This window comes from Talpa occidentalis, unplaced genomic scaffold, assembly GCF_014898055.3.
Source record: "Talpa occidentalis isolate TD23 unplaced genomic scaffold, MPIMG_talOcc4v2.1 talOcc4.9, whole genome shotgun sequence".
Taxonomy (NCBI): domain Eukaryota; kingdom Metazoa; phylum Chordata; class Mammalia; order Eulipotyphla; family Talpidae; genus Talpa; species Talpa occidentalis.
Window position 1 is genome coordinate 26,773,633 of NW_023605305.1, and position 13,868 is coordinate 26,787,500.

Genomic DNA, 13,868 nt, shown 5'->3' on the forward strand with positions numbered 1-13,868 from the left:
AGTGCGTCACTAGCAGAGGTGCTAATGTGGTTTAGTCAGAACTGGTAGTTGGGATCAACATAGAGGTTCAGATTGAAATGATTACTTTCATCAACTTGGGGTCGGTTTGGGGGTTTGGGCTCAACAATGAATTTGGGGAGGTCTGGGCTCAACATCGGATCCTACGGGGAGGAAATGAGGTCCTAGAATAGCATAGGGCCCATATTATACCTGGGAACTACTAAACGGATCTGCACTTCGTGTGGGAGTTTGGGTCTGCCCTGCTTATTTATCGGGGTTCTGGCTCAACGCTCCCGGAGTTGCAGCCGCGTTGAAGTCGGCGTTGGGCTGTGGTCTCGCCAGGCCTGCGCGGCTCCGCGGCTCCGCCGGCGAGTGCACGAGGGGAGGGGCGCGGCGGGCGCGCGCACGGCAGGGGCGGGGGCGCGGGCGCGCGGGCGCGCGCGGGGGCGCGCGGCGGGAGCTGGCGCGGGAGCGGCGGGAGCGGCGGCGGAGAGGCGGCGGCTCCAGCTCCGGCTCCGGCTCCGGCTCGGGCTCCGGCTCCGGCTCCGGCTCCGGCTCGGGCGGCGGTGGCGGGAGCAGGTCCCGGTGGCGGCGGCGACGGCAGAGGAGCGGGAGCGGCGGCCCCGGCGGCTTGGGGGGGACATGCGGACCGACGGCCCCTGGATAGGCGGTGAGTGACCCCCGGGCCCCCCTGCAGCCCCCCCGCGTCCGCTCCTCTCCCACCCCCCCCGCCCTCTCCCCGCGTCCACTCAGCCGGGCCGGAGGCGGTCCCGGGGGGCTGGGGGCGCCGCTTAGGCCGGGCCGCGCCCCCACCTGCCGCGCCCGCAGCCTCGGCTAAGCCCCCCCCCAACCCGGCGGCGCCTCCTCGCGCTCGCCCGGCGGCAGACGCCCCCCTCCAGCGCCGCGGGCCGGCTCGCAGCTCGCAGCCCCCGCGCCCCCCCCCGCCGCACCTGAGCCGCAGCCCGCGCCCCCCGGCGCAAAGTTTCCCTTTTGCATTTTGCTCCCCTCCTCCCGGTCCCGCCTCGCCTCTCCCCGCCGCCGGCGCGCGCGCTCCGGGGGCGGCCCGCAGCCTCCCACCGCCGCCCCGGCTCCGGGCGGGTCCAGGCCGCGCCCCCGCCCCCGCCGCGCGGGCGCCCCCTCCCCGCCGGCGGGATCCGCACCGCCGCGCCGGGGCTCGCTCGCCGCCCCGCGCACGTGTGGTCCCGGTGCGCCCCGCGGGTGCCCGCCCCCGCCGCCCGGGGGGCCGGGGGGCGGAGGGGCCGGGGGGCCGTGCCCCCCCAGCCCCGGGCCGCGGCCCGACGGCCCGGAGCGCCTGTCCCGCGAGGACGTGTCCGCTCGGACCCGCTCCGGAAAGTTCGCGCAGTCGCCGCCGCGTCCCGTCCCGCGCCGGCGTGAGCGCCCGGTCCCCGTCGCCGAGCCGCGCTTCTGCCCAGGTCGCGCCCCGCGCCCGCGCCTCGGTCCCGGTGCCCTTCAGGGTCTCTGTTTCTCGGTCTCCCTTTGTCGCGGCGTCCCAGGCCCTCCGCCCTGCCATCCCGGGGTCTCCCGCCCGCCCCGCGCCGCCTCCCGGGCGCTCTGTGCCCGCTCCCGGGCCTCCGGGCGCCTTCCCGGGCGCTCTGCCTGCTCCCCGGGCCCTGTGCTTTCCCCGTCTCTCGGGTCTCCCGGGTCTCTGATCCCTCCACCATCTCTGTGCCCTCCCCGCCCCCGCTCCGTGTTGCTCCCTGGTCTCCTCGAGTCTGTCTCCCACTGACCAGAGTCCCTGCCCCCCCACCAGCCCCCCTCCCCGTTTCTCTGGAATGCTGCCCCTCTGGTCCTTCCACCCCAGGGTGGGGGAGGGGCCAGCCTTTCTCCCCCTTTTTCAAATCCCCCCTCCTTGCTGGGCCCCTCCGTTGGAGCAGGCTGCTGGGTGAGGACACTGTACCTGCCTGAGCTGGGAAATGGACGCGAGGCTGCCAGCCTGGGAGATGGGGGGGCAGCGAGGCAAGGCCTGGGAGGCTGGGCTGCTGCGTGATGGTAATGAGGGCCCCGCTTTGGCTTCTGAACAGACAAGGGCTGGGATCAGAGTGACCTGGTGTGGGATCTGGGATCTGACCAGGAGAATCCAGGGAATTGCTTTAGGGTGGGAGGCCTGGAAAAGCACCCGGGAGTTCCAGAGGGATCCTCAATGGTGAGGCATCCCCTGAAGAGGGAAGCCTGCTGCGGGGTCCTTTGGGCGGCATCAGGAATCTGATGGGATCCAGAGGAGAGTTATCTGACAGGAAACCTTAGGAAATTCTATGCTTGGCTCCTTATTAACTCTTGCTTCAGGGAGCAAGAAAATCCCTGTTTTTCACTGATGATGTGAATGAAGCCTAAGGCTTCCAGAAGGAGCAGGTGTAACTCTCCAAGCACAGCCCCCACATCTGCAGCCCCAGGCACAGGCCACACACTCTCATACTCTCAACACCCTCCCCTTCATTCCCACACTCAGTCCCCCTCCCCCTCCCCCAGGATTCTTGCCCTCACGCTTGCACACTTGGCCTGCAGACCAGCCAGAGCTCAGAAACCTGCTGTGCTTGCACACCCATGCACCACTTCTGTGCTCTCCCAGCACCCTTGTGCACATCTGGGGAGGGGTCTTGCACAGACTTTGTTGAGTATTTTTGCTTGCAGAGTTTTTCCGTTACCATTTGAAAGGTCTGTAGTTTTGTTTTCTTTTCCATTGGATCTTCTTTTTCCCTCTCTCATTCCTTTAACAAGGAAATTGTTTCAAAATAAGTCCCTCCCCTCTTTTCCTGCCCCCTGTAGCTCTTGCCCTCCCCTCTGTTAAGCCTGTGAACACAGTGAGGGTGGGTGTGCTGGAGAGGAGGTTAGGTTTTCGTACTGGTGAAGTAGTTTGGGGGGTGGGGAGGGCTGGCTACAGTAAGAGCAGACTGGCTAAAACCTTTCCTTGAGAATTGTATCAATATATACACAGCAGCCTGTGCTCCCTAGCTTTATCCCCTCAGCCCTCACTGTGGGAGTCCTTGTGGGGGGCCCTGTGAGGGGGAGGTGGGACACACACAGCTCCTCCAATTTTCAGCTTGAGAACTTGAGGTCCTTCCTCCATGAGTGTCAGTTTCACCCCCCATAAAATGGGACACCTAACCTAGTCCCAGCCTGATCTCAAGGCTTTTGTGAGCGTCCGAGAGAACTTTGTGACTGACGCTGCTGTGTGCTTGGGCCAAACTTGCAGCCCCGGCCCTGCCCTTGAGAAACTCATGGTCTCTGGGGAAGCAGAGTGCATCTTGGGAATGCAGAGCAATTCAGTAACCTTATTGATTGCTGATTGTGTGCCAGACACTGGGCTAGGCTCTTTCAGGCAGGCTGCCTTGTTTCCTGTGAGACTAACAGCTGTGTAGAAGTGGCATTTCACCCCTGAGGAGCTGCTGAGATTGAGTTCTGCATTAGCTCACCTAAAGTATCTCCAGTTTTGAGCTAATGTTGGAAGATTAGAGGAGTACGCCATGGGCCAGGGGAGAGTTTAGGGGGAAATGCCTCCCAGAGGAGACTGAGGCAGGGGCTTTATGAATTGGGTTTTGAGGGATGAATAAGAGTTTGCCAGTTGAAGGATGCCCTGTGCAGCATCAGAAAAACTCGGATATTGTCATTTGTGGGATATTCAAAGATATAGTAGATCACAAAGGGCCTTGAATGCCTTACTAAGGAGCAGAAGGGAGAAATCAAAAGTTTAAAGTTTGCCTGGGGTGTGTGGCATATGCATTGATGGGATTTATGTTTCTGGAAGAGAATTCTGTGGCTATGAGAAGTGTATGGAGACAGGAGGAGGGAGGTACAATGAAGTCACATGAGAGATGATGGTGCCTTGGATAAGGTGGTGTTTGGGAGCCTTTAGAAGGCATGTTTATCAGGACAGGATGATTTATTGGCTATAGGGACAGGGGAGAAGAAGAGAAAGTGACCCAGATTCCTGGGAGTTATGGAGTGAGGCCTTTTCTGAAGGCCACATATTTTCACTGAGCTAGAGACTTAGGGAGGGAAGGTAGATTTGGGGAACCAATAATGAACTCCTGGTTGTACATATCATTGCCTTTGAGAATCTTGAGGCATTTGAGGTTCTCTGGGGGTGGGAATACCCCAGGAGGTGGGTAGGTGTGAGGATCTGACCTTTGAAAGAAATTTAGGTCTGAGACAGGACAAGAATCCATGAGTGTTGAGCCATTTCACCAAAAGAAAGCGGGCTTCGGTGATGAAAAGACCAAATTCTAGTTTCACGCTGCTTTGACTTTATTCCACTTCTTAGCAGTGTGACCTTGAGCAAGTTGCTTAACATCTCTGAATCAGTTTTCTCAGTTGTCAAATAAAATCCCATGCCTCGTGGGGTAACAACCCCATGAAGGTTTAAGTTAACATCAACCAGGGCCTGGCATCCAGTAAGTAGTGGTTACCCTCTTCCTCATTTTCAACAGGGAGGGTGCAAGCCCATCCCCATCAGAATAGGGGGGCAGCTTTAAAGACTACATTGTTATGGTTAGGGCACCTGTGTCCGTAAAGTAGCTGTAACTTTGAGCTGAGATTGGCAAACTCCATTTGTTAAGCTCCCCTAACAACAAACCCAACCCCCATTCCTCACCGTGGTGGATGGGCTTATGTGTGTCATTCAGGGAATTTGCCCTGCAGATGGGCTGGTGTGAGGCTAAAGGATGACACCGGGTTGGGGGAAGGTGGAAAGGGATTCTATTATGGGAGCTTCGATGAGTTTACTTTCCTGCTTTTCCCTACCCTACACAGGCCCTGGTTTCACCCTCCCAAGGCCCGATGCTCCCACTCTGCATGTATCCCCGACCTCCAGATGTGTGGACCATGATTTTGGCTCCTCGGCAGTGTTGTAGCTGCTGCTTTGGGGGGCTGTTACTGGTGCAGACATAGGGCCTGCCTCTGTGCCTCTTCCTCTGGATTGCAGCTTGCTCCTGGTCCAGCAGCCAGGAGGCAGATGACCGAGAGCCCTGCTTGGTGACGGGGTGACCAGGCCTTCTTACCTGATCCTGATCATGGCTGCCAACCTTGCCCCTTCTGAGGCCTTTTTTGGAGCCACTGAATGATTCCTAATCAGGTGTTGACCCTGCCAGGCTCTCTGAGTTGTTTCCAGTTGGTCCTCTGGGTATTCCCAGCAGTCCTGAGTGCTCTGGGCAGGTCTAAGGGCCTGCAGTGGATCTGGGCACTGCTGCTGGTGGTGCATCTGAGGGTTATTCTAGTTGCCTGGAGGTTGTTTTGAAGCCAGTTTGATCCCGGACTGGTGTGTGTCCAGGTGCTGTTCTAGAACGCTGCCCTGGTGGTGTTCTATGTGCTCTTCTAGTACAAGGTCCTGTGCCTGCTTTGTCTGTTCTCTGACCGTGTCAAGGCCATTTGGGGCACAACATCTTTCCAGGTGCTGCTTCTGCTCAGTAAAGGTCCAGTCTCCGGGCACCAGGCCTGGTGCTCCTGATGTGACCTGGAGTAAGGCCATAGTGCCAGCTGGCATGGGGGACCCTCCTGGATCTCCGCCGTGGACTCTGCACCTCTGCCCCAGGGTCCCTGAGCAGCGGTGGAACCAACAGCCTTCCATTTGGCACTGAAAGGTCCCAGTGGGCGTCCTCAGACAAACGGGTCTTTGAGTTTGGGACACTGGAGCTGGTTTGTCAGGCCAGACCTGCCCAGCAGCCTGTATGCTGGGAGCAGCGGCCACAGGAAACTTTGCGGAGAAAAGTGGGATGGGGGAGGGAAGCTGGCGGCCCTCCTGTTGTTGATGCTGTGGGGCCAGAGGGGCAGTGGAGCTGGAGATGGTGTGAGCTACCGGGTCGGTGCAGATGGCACTGGGTCGTCCAGACCTGTCTTCATCTTGACAGGTCCCATCACATCGAGCCTTCGGTGGGCAAGGATGTCCTTCCTATTGGCAAAGGTGGTCAGTCTCAAGTGATGACAGTTCCCAGGAGGGGGAGGTTGGCCTTGGGCTGTTGAGGCTGCTCCCTGAGTTGGCAGGAAGCAAAGTGACAAGGCAGGGATCGATGTGCAAGTGGGGACCTGAGCTTAGGAGAAGCCTACAGTGAGCACAGGCTGGGTCGAGTGGGCACCCCTGGTGCCAAGCTGCTGAGTTGTGGCGAGGTGGTGATGACATAGATGTATGGGCGTGTCCAGCCCCTTCCCCCACCCAGGAACAGTTCCTGTGCCAGTGTGAGCTCAGTAATGATTCTAGAAGGAAGGGGCCGGCCTCTGAGACTGTGTGCATGCCAGCGGAGGAGGCACCCAGGGGCACGCCTTCATTTAAAAAATTATAGAGAAGCAGAAAGTCAAAAATAAATATTGCTTCTGAAGCTGCTTTGAAGGCTGCATGTATGCCGGTGGGTTCTTCCAGGCTGGGCTGTTCCCTGTGAATTCATTCATCCATTCATCCACTCATTCAGCATATCCTGCTTGAGCGCCTACTATGTGCAACTCTACACTGGGGTGTCAGGGGATACGAAGCTGAGCCTGACACACACTGAGCTTATGGTGGTGACTCAGCGACCAACTTGTAGTCGTGTGAATGAATAAACCTCCCGTCTTGGGTCACCGCTCCAAGACTGGGTCCAGGCACGTAGGCAGGCGTACCTGAGGAAGTACCGTTGGCACTGAGACCCAAAGGGATCATGGGCCAGAAGACTGTAGATAGTGCGTTGCATGCAGTGTGCACGGCGCAGGCAAGGCCAGGCAACGGGCGATGGAAGGAAGGTGGCCCATTGTGGATCAGAAGAGGAAGTAACTTGGGTAGGCAGGAGCTTGGCCAGGTAGGGCTGCCTGGGGCGGGGCACCACTGCTCTGCTAAGGAGTTTGGACACAAGTTTTACTGCTGAGGTCAGGCACTTGCTCTGTGTTTAAGGCTGTATGCCTGCTGCCTGGAAGAAAGCCCAGCACGTAGTAGGTGCTTAAGAGTAGTGAGTGAATAAGTGAAGTGATGGAAGTTTTTAACTAAATGGGAATCGTCCTCAACAAACATTTCTGTAACGTGCTCTTTTTTCTTGCATAAATAGCAAATTTTGAATGTCTGTGTATGTCAGTACATACAAACCAGTTTTCCATGGTGGAATTCTTGATGTTTTCTCATCCTTTTCCCCATCTCTCTTTCTCCCTAGGAAGGAGCGGAGGCCCGGGTGCCCTGCCCTCAGTGCTGGTTGTCCAGCAAGAGTGACTGGCGTGAGCAAGCAAAGACCTGGTGAGTGTGCCCTGAGGTGTGGCCAAGGCAGAGCCATGCTGAGCCACTTGGATGTGAGACGGCCCAGTAGGACCGTGGCATGGGCCCTGTGTGTCGGGTGTGGGTGTATGTGTATGTCTGAGAGATGATGGAGGGCTGGACCAGGAAGGCGGTGATGGGGGTGGAGAGAAGGGATTTGAGTTCTATTTAGGGAGGTGGAGTAGACAGGACACGATGAAGGATTGAATGTGGGGCATGCGGGAGGGGAGGTGTCAAGGATGGTGCCTGGGTTTCTGGCCAGAATGTATGATGGCGGTGGGTGGGGAATGATATACAGCTCATCAGCTGCTGTAGGTGTGAAATAGGCTTCCGGATGACATCCTGGGATTTACACCAGGATCGGTCTGCTTTTCCATTTCCCAGGTTTCTGTGGAAAAGACTGTTCCACCCACTAGCGGTAGAAGGAACAGGGTGCCCATGGGATCCGGGCCACATCCCTCCTCCTGTCCTTGAGGTCCACTTGTCTTCCTTTCCTCTGAAACACAGAGCGATGGGTTGGAGGTATAGGGACACGGTTGGAGAATTAGGTTGAAGTCAAAGCATGATGAGCTTTGGATTTCAGGCTAAAGACTAACCTTTTTCCTGAGAGTTAATATGGAAGCATTGCTCACCCGGTCATTCACTCGTGAACATTATCTGTATGTCTGCTGTGGAACAAAGCAGCAAAGCTCACGTGAGGGCCATGGTCAGATTAGCATTTGGTAAGGTACTTGGGGGTGTTGGTTTGTTTGTAGAATGGATCAGTAGGGGGTGACCAGAGGCAGGAAGCCCACAGAAGAAGTGAGCAGTGTTGAGCCCTCCTAATATGGTGGCAGGCATGGGCAGGATAGGTTCAGAGTTACCAACTGAGTGTGTGTGAGGGAGAATCTGAGATGGACCCTCAATGGGTGACCAGATGATGGTGCTGTCACTGAGATGGGAACCTGGGGGAGAAGCGGAACTGGGAAGGATAAGTTCTATAGGGCCGTCCTCCATAAACCGGAAGGCTGAGCTCCTGAGTGTCTTGATGGTTCAGGGCCCAGTAGGGCCCACTGAACAGTTATGAACTGACAGTTGAACGACGAAGGCTGTGAAAGATGGTTCTGGCCTAGGCAGGGAAAGGAAATGGGCATGTATCAGGTATCTGCTTGGGGGCGCTGGTCCTTGCACAAGGCGAGTTGGGTGCTGGGGTTATGTAGACGGTGCTCCATGCATGAGAAGGTCAGGTGGGGAGGGTGGGTGTGGGCATGCCATGTGTCCCTTCACCTGTCAATCCTCAGATGACGGGACTGGGAGGCCATTCTCATCTGAATAGGTGCCTCAATGTGGAGTCCTTTGTCCTCTGGGGAAACCAGTAGTTGAAGGCATGTCTGAAGGGTTGTGGGTGGGGTATGCTTTGAAGCCTGGCTGCTAAGGCAAGACTGGTGGGGAGGGGAGAGGCAAATGCTCTGAGATCCTGAGGCCCAGGGGCAGCAATACAAGAGTTAAGCTTGAGGAGGACCTCCTTGGGGACAGCCCAGGGTGCTCACAGGGGATGGGCATCTGGAGCAGGGGCCAGGCAGACCCTGGGTGCATCAGCAAAGGATCTCTGTCTATAGCAGGGTCTTTTCACATTCAGTGCTATTGATATTTCAGACCAGATAGTCCTTGGGGGGAAGGGGTTGGCTTGTTGTATAGGATGTCTAGCAGTATTCCTTGTTTCTTCCCACTAGCTGCCCAGAGCAAATCCCTCTTCCCCTCATTCTTGACAATCAAAAATATTTCCAGGCACTGCCTAATGTCCTACAGGAGACAGAATTACCCTAGGTTGAGAACCACTGGTCAACACTGCTTCTTGTTGCCTTCACTCTGTCTTGCACATCTGGAAAATGGGAGGGTCAGTCAGCAAAGACTGCCAGCTGTGGGCCACCAGGGCTGAGTTCTCCAGGTTGAATAGGTGACTGGGGCCAGAGAAGGGCACTGTTCCCAGTGGAGAGCACAGCAAGTGCAGAGGCCTGCAGGGAGCCTCACTAGCAAGTGTTAACTCAAGGGGGGCTCCACTTCCCCAAGGAAGGAGGCTGAGGGCTGGTGAGAGGAGCTGTAGCTGTAGGTAGGTACCTCAGCTGGCCCCTGGAGCTAAGCCTCTACTGGACCTTGTGCCAACCCCAGAGATTCTGGGACCCTCTTCCTAATCTCTTCCACTCCCAGGGGAGACTGAGAAGCTGAGGGCTGCAAGAGGCTAGGGGACACCGAGGCCAGAGGCTGAGTGGGTAGGCTATACCTGGCTGGGCTCACAGATTGACCCACAAGCTGCTGCTGGCCACCTCCTGCCCAGGGGCTAGGGTCGTGGCTGAGACTGATTTATTCCAGTCATAATCGGGTGGTTGGTTTGGTGAGAGCTGGAAACATGTTGGTTTCCCCTTCCCAAGTGTAACAAGGCCTGTTTCCGCCTCCGTGGCCGCTGCTACAGTGCCACGCGGTGAACTGTCCAGCACATGACAAAGGGCTCGGTTAGCTGCCCGCTGGTTGGAAGATGAGCACGGCACCCCCCACCCCTTCAGGCTCCTCGCAGCCCTAGTGCATGCCTCGCCCCTTAGCGGGCTGCCCCATGAGACTGCTCCTGCTGATGTCCATTTCAGGGGCCCCTGAGTGCTGGAACCGGGGTCCTGACCTGGGGAGGAGGCTGTGGGAACAGGTGGTATTTGGAGACTAATTAATATTTGTGAATAATAGCACCTGCCCAAGGGAAACGAATCATTCTGTGTTTGCATATTCATGAGAAGGACTCAGGCATGATCCCAGCTGTTCTTCAGCCAGGGAACCCCCCATCTGTGGCGTCACACTATCTTTCAGGGGCTCTCCACTGAGGGAGGCAGGGGTGGTTAGGGTGGACCACATGGGGGTGACATGGCCTCCATGCAGCACACGTTTCCATGACACTGGTCTTCAAATCCTGTGGTTTGGTGTGGTGCCTGCTCCTTGCCTCTCCCTCAGTGATTCCCAGGGTCTTCGATTTCACATACCAGAAGAGTTTCCAAAAGTAATTGGGGGCCAGACATGGGGTTGGCAATTTCTTATTTTGCCAAGTAAGGACATTATAAAATATAACTGCTATCTGCTATCTCCATCATTTCATACAAGAAAGGACATTTTAACACCAAGGACAAAATTTGAGAATAAAGGACAGTTCTTCCTAAGAAAGGGCAGTCGGCAGCTTTGCACTGACGTAGCAAAGAAAAAAGATGTATTAAAACCATTCTGAATGTAGAAAAATTGCATCCAATTATATTCCACAATATCATACAGTATAGAATTGTTTTTTTGCCCAAGTGTGTCAGTTTTTTAGGACTGATGGTCCACAGTGCAATTCAGAGCTGAGCCTGAGTGTGAGCGCTTAGGCCTTGTTTTCGTCTCAGTCGTTTGAAAGCCCAGCCATGCTGGCGGAATTGAATGCTTTGCTCTTAACACCAGTGCCCAGGAAGGTTCTCGGCAACCCCAGCCAGGCTAGCACAGGTCCCACCTGGTGCTGTTCTCCTACGTCTCCTCACTCTAAACACTCAGGGGTGGGGACAGGACCAAGGTCTAGACTGAGGTTGGGGGACTGAGGGTGTGGATCCAAGGTTGCTCTGCACCAACAAGGAGGCCCTAGAGCCGGGAACAGCCTGCACCGCTGTGGGAACGGGAGGCAGCTTGCTCACGCGAGGAGGGAGTCAGGGAGTCAGGTCCTGGCTTGGACAGCTGTGTTGTTGCCGGAGGGGCTCTCTAAGAATGTGATGGTGATTGTGTGTCCCTAATGTCTGCCCACTCTCTGGGTCTCTGTGTCCCTGGGTCCGTGGGCTGCTGGAGAAGCATTCAGGGAAGGAGATGCTTTGTTTTCACTTTCTCCAGCTCTGTCCTGCTTTGTGCACCAGAACAATCCTGATCTCTCCGACCAGATCCACAGGGCCCTCAGAGTCCCCAAGGAAGGGCCATTCATTTTGGCCACATTCAGGGTGGGTTTACCAGAACCCCTGGTCAGAATCTCATCCCAGATTGTAGCCCATGGTGTCTGTTTGGGAACTCACACCCCTTTAATATCAGGGCCAGGGACTAACGCCCCTGTGATATCTACTACAGCGGTCACACCTCAATGATGACAAACAGGGGAGGTATACCCCTACAGTGTCTATCAGGCAGCCACACCCCCACGACGTCCATATCCTCATCTGCACACACGTGACGTCTGGGCCAGATGGCAACACCTCCACGTCTGCACCTGGGAGTCGCACCGCTGTGATTACTGTACCAGGTGGCTACAGGGGTTAAGCCTCTGTGATCCCATGATGATTGTGCTGTGCACATGTGCCTCCGTAAGGCCTGTTTCGCTTCATCCCCTCACATCCATACCACGGAGATATGCCTCCTCCCTGATGTGTGGTAGGGCTGAGGTTATGTCCCTAGGAGGACTGCACTGGGGGGTACACACTGGAATGCTTGTACCTAGGAATTAGACCTCTGAATATTATCTTCTTGCACCCCATGGTGCCAGTAATAGGCGCCCCCTGCCCCGTCCTTTGGCATAATATGCTTCTGAGCGATAAACCCATGATCTTTGAACCAGGGCCTCTAGGATGGGGCTGTGTCAGCAGACCCTACCCCATGACAACCTGGCTGGGCAGGTCACACCTGATGTCTTCTGGGAAGTAGAAAACACCAGTGCTGCACCCCAGTGCCATGACGACCAAGTGCAGACAGGGCTGGAGAGATGTGCCGTGCAGGGCATCTTCCTGGGAGCCTCTCTCCTGGTCTCAGCTGCCTGTGTGGTCCCGGCCAGAACCCCAGGCGTGGCGTAATTGGGGCTGGATGTCCGCCGTAATTTCTGCTTGCTGGCTTGGCCGCTCAGCTCCTCTTTCAGATATTCCAGGACGAAGACTATCTCCCACCTTTTCCTTTGTGCTCAGCACCTGCTTCTTGGGCGCAGTACTACCTGCTTTGTTTCAGCACTTTACTCACCTGCCCTCTTCTGACCTCAGACCTTTGACTGTCCTGGTAGAGACTGGGGTTCAAGTTCCAGGAAGGGGCAGAGCCATCTTTACCTCTTCATGTTCGCCTGCCCTATCACCTTGCAAATTCTCTTATCATTGTGGGTCAGCAGGCACCTGGGGCTGAGCACGACTCCCACCAGAGTCCATGGTGCCACTGCAGAACCCCAAGGTGTGTTCACTGTCGTTGACGCCCCTCTGTGCCCTGTTGTGTTTTCAGAGCATTGATGTGAGCTGAGCACTGGGCACTCATTTGGGCCCTGGGTGGGGGACATAAGAGAGACCCTTGGGAGCCCACCATCGGACTGGGGGTGATAGCAGTATGTACTGTGTGGTGTGTCCATGCTGAAGGCATCACACAGGTGTCTGGCATAGTTGGGGGGAGGGGATGGCACATCAGGCAAGGAGCCCTGTGAGCAAAGGCCTGGAGGCGTTCAGCTCATCCCAGCCTCCCCTCTCCTCCCCCCAGGTTCCTGCCTAGATGGCAGTTTCTAGCCAGTGGCTCCCTGAAGTTTGCATCCACCTCTCCCACCCTTGATTTGCACTAGGCAGCTAGGGCAAGAGCAGAGGAGGTGTAGGGGTGAATCTTAGGGTCCAACACCCCCATTCCTGGTCACTAGGGCCTCCTTGTGGTTTCCCTTTAGAGTGGGAAGATGCCATGGGAATTGGGTAGGATGAGAGTGGCCAGGCTAGGCAGCTTCAACTTGTCGAGAGCACGTCCTGGCGAGCCCAGACGGGCTGTGGCTTTGGCTTCAAGCCTCTGATACCTGGATACTGTCTGCCACAAAAAGGCTGTGCTCTGAAGCCTGTGCTTGGCATGGGGGGTCTGGCTGTGCCTCCCCTCTCTGCTGGACTCTGGAGTCCCTGGTCTGTGTGAGTCTGCTGACTTCTTGCTGCTTTCTGTCTCTGTCTTGTCTTTGTCTGGTCTCTCTGCCTCCACCTGTGTGTCTGTGTGTCTCTGTCTCTCTGACCCCATGTCACTGTCCCTGTCCCTTATGGAGGTGAGTTAGAAATTCAGAGTATGGGATGGACCATCCCTGTGCATTCTCTGATCTCAGGAACCCCTCCACTCAGGTTTAGAAAATGACCTAAAGGCCTCTTGTGCTCTCTCTACAGTGTGGCTTTTGGATTACTCTTGGGGTCACTGGGGAATCAATGAGGAGTGTGGACGGTCCTGGGGGTCAGATGGTCTGAGTGGTCATTGCACAGTCCAAGGGGTGGGTGGTTGATCTAGATCCTGGATGGATGGTCATTGAGGGTGAGCGGGGGTGTGGTGGTGAGCAGGAGCCAGGAGGTGGCATGGGTGGGCAATAGAGACATTGGCAGATACCAGCTGATTGACTCTGCCCTTCTCTCCATCACAGGTAGATTGTCCTGGGCTGTGGCTGGCCGTGGTGCTGGAGCCCTGGATGGCCCCTGAGCCAGCCCCAGGGAGGACGATGGTGCCCCTTGTGCCTGCACTTGTGATGCTTGGTTTGGTGGCGGGCGCCCATGGTGACAGTAAGTCTGACCCCTCAAGGTGTGGGCTCTCCCCAGTTGAAAGGTGATTTGTCTCCTAGTAGGGCTCTTGGGGGACAGCACCAGCTACTTAGGGGAAATGGGATAGCTCCTTCTGTTCTAGAGAGACCCCCCCAACTCAGAGCTCC

The 13,868-nt window shown here is 56.4% G+C and overlaps 1 protein-coding gene across 3 annotated transcripts in view; it reads left to right on the forward strand.

Moving 5' to 3' along the window:
- The first annotated feature begins 450 nt into the window (after positions 1–450).
- PTPRF (protein tyrosine phosphatase receptor type F) overlaps positions 451–13,868 on the forward strand; it is an 82,491-nt gene continuing 69,073 nt past the window's right edge. The window contains exons 1-3 of one of the 3 annotated variants that reach the window (XM_037500359.1): positions 451–670; positions 7,125–7,204; positions 13,587–13,722. In XM_037500359.1, coding sequence (XP_037356256.1) covers positions 13,632–13,722 — 91 coding nt within the window. In that variant the 5' untranslated portion in view covers positions 451–670; positions 7,125–7,204; positions 13,587–13,631. Of the gene's footprint in view, positions 671–1,415; positions 1,434–7,124; positions 7,205–13,586; positions 13,723–13,868 lie in introns of those variants that run through there. The other 2 variants (XM_037500360.2, XM_054691678.1) reach the window with 2 other exon arrangements.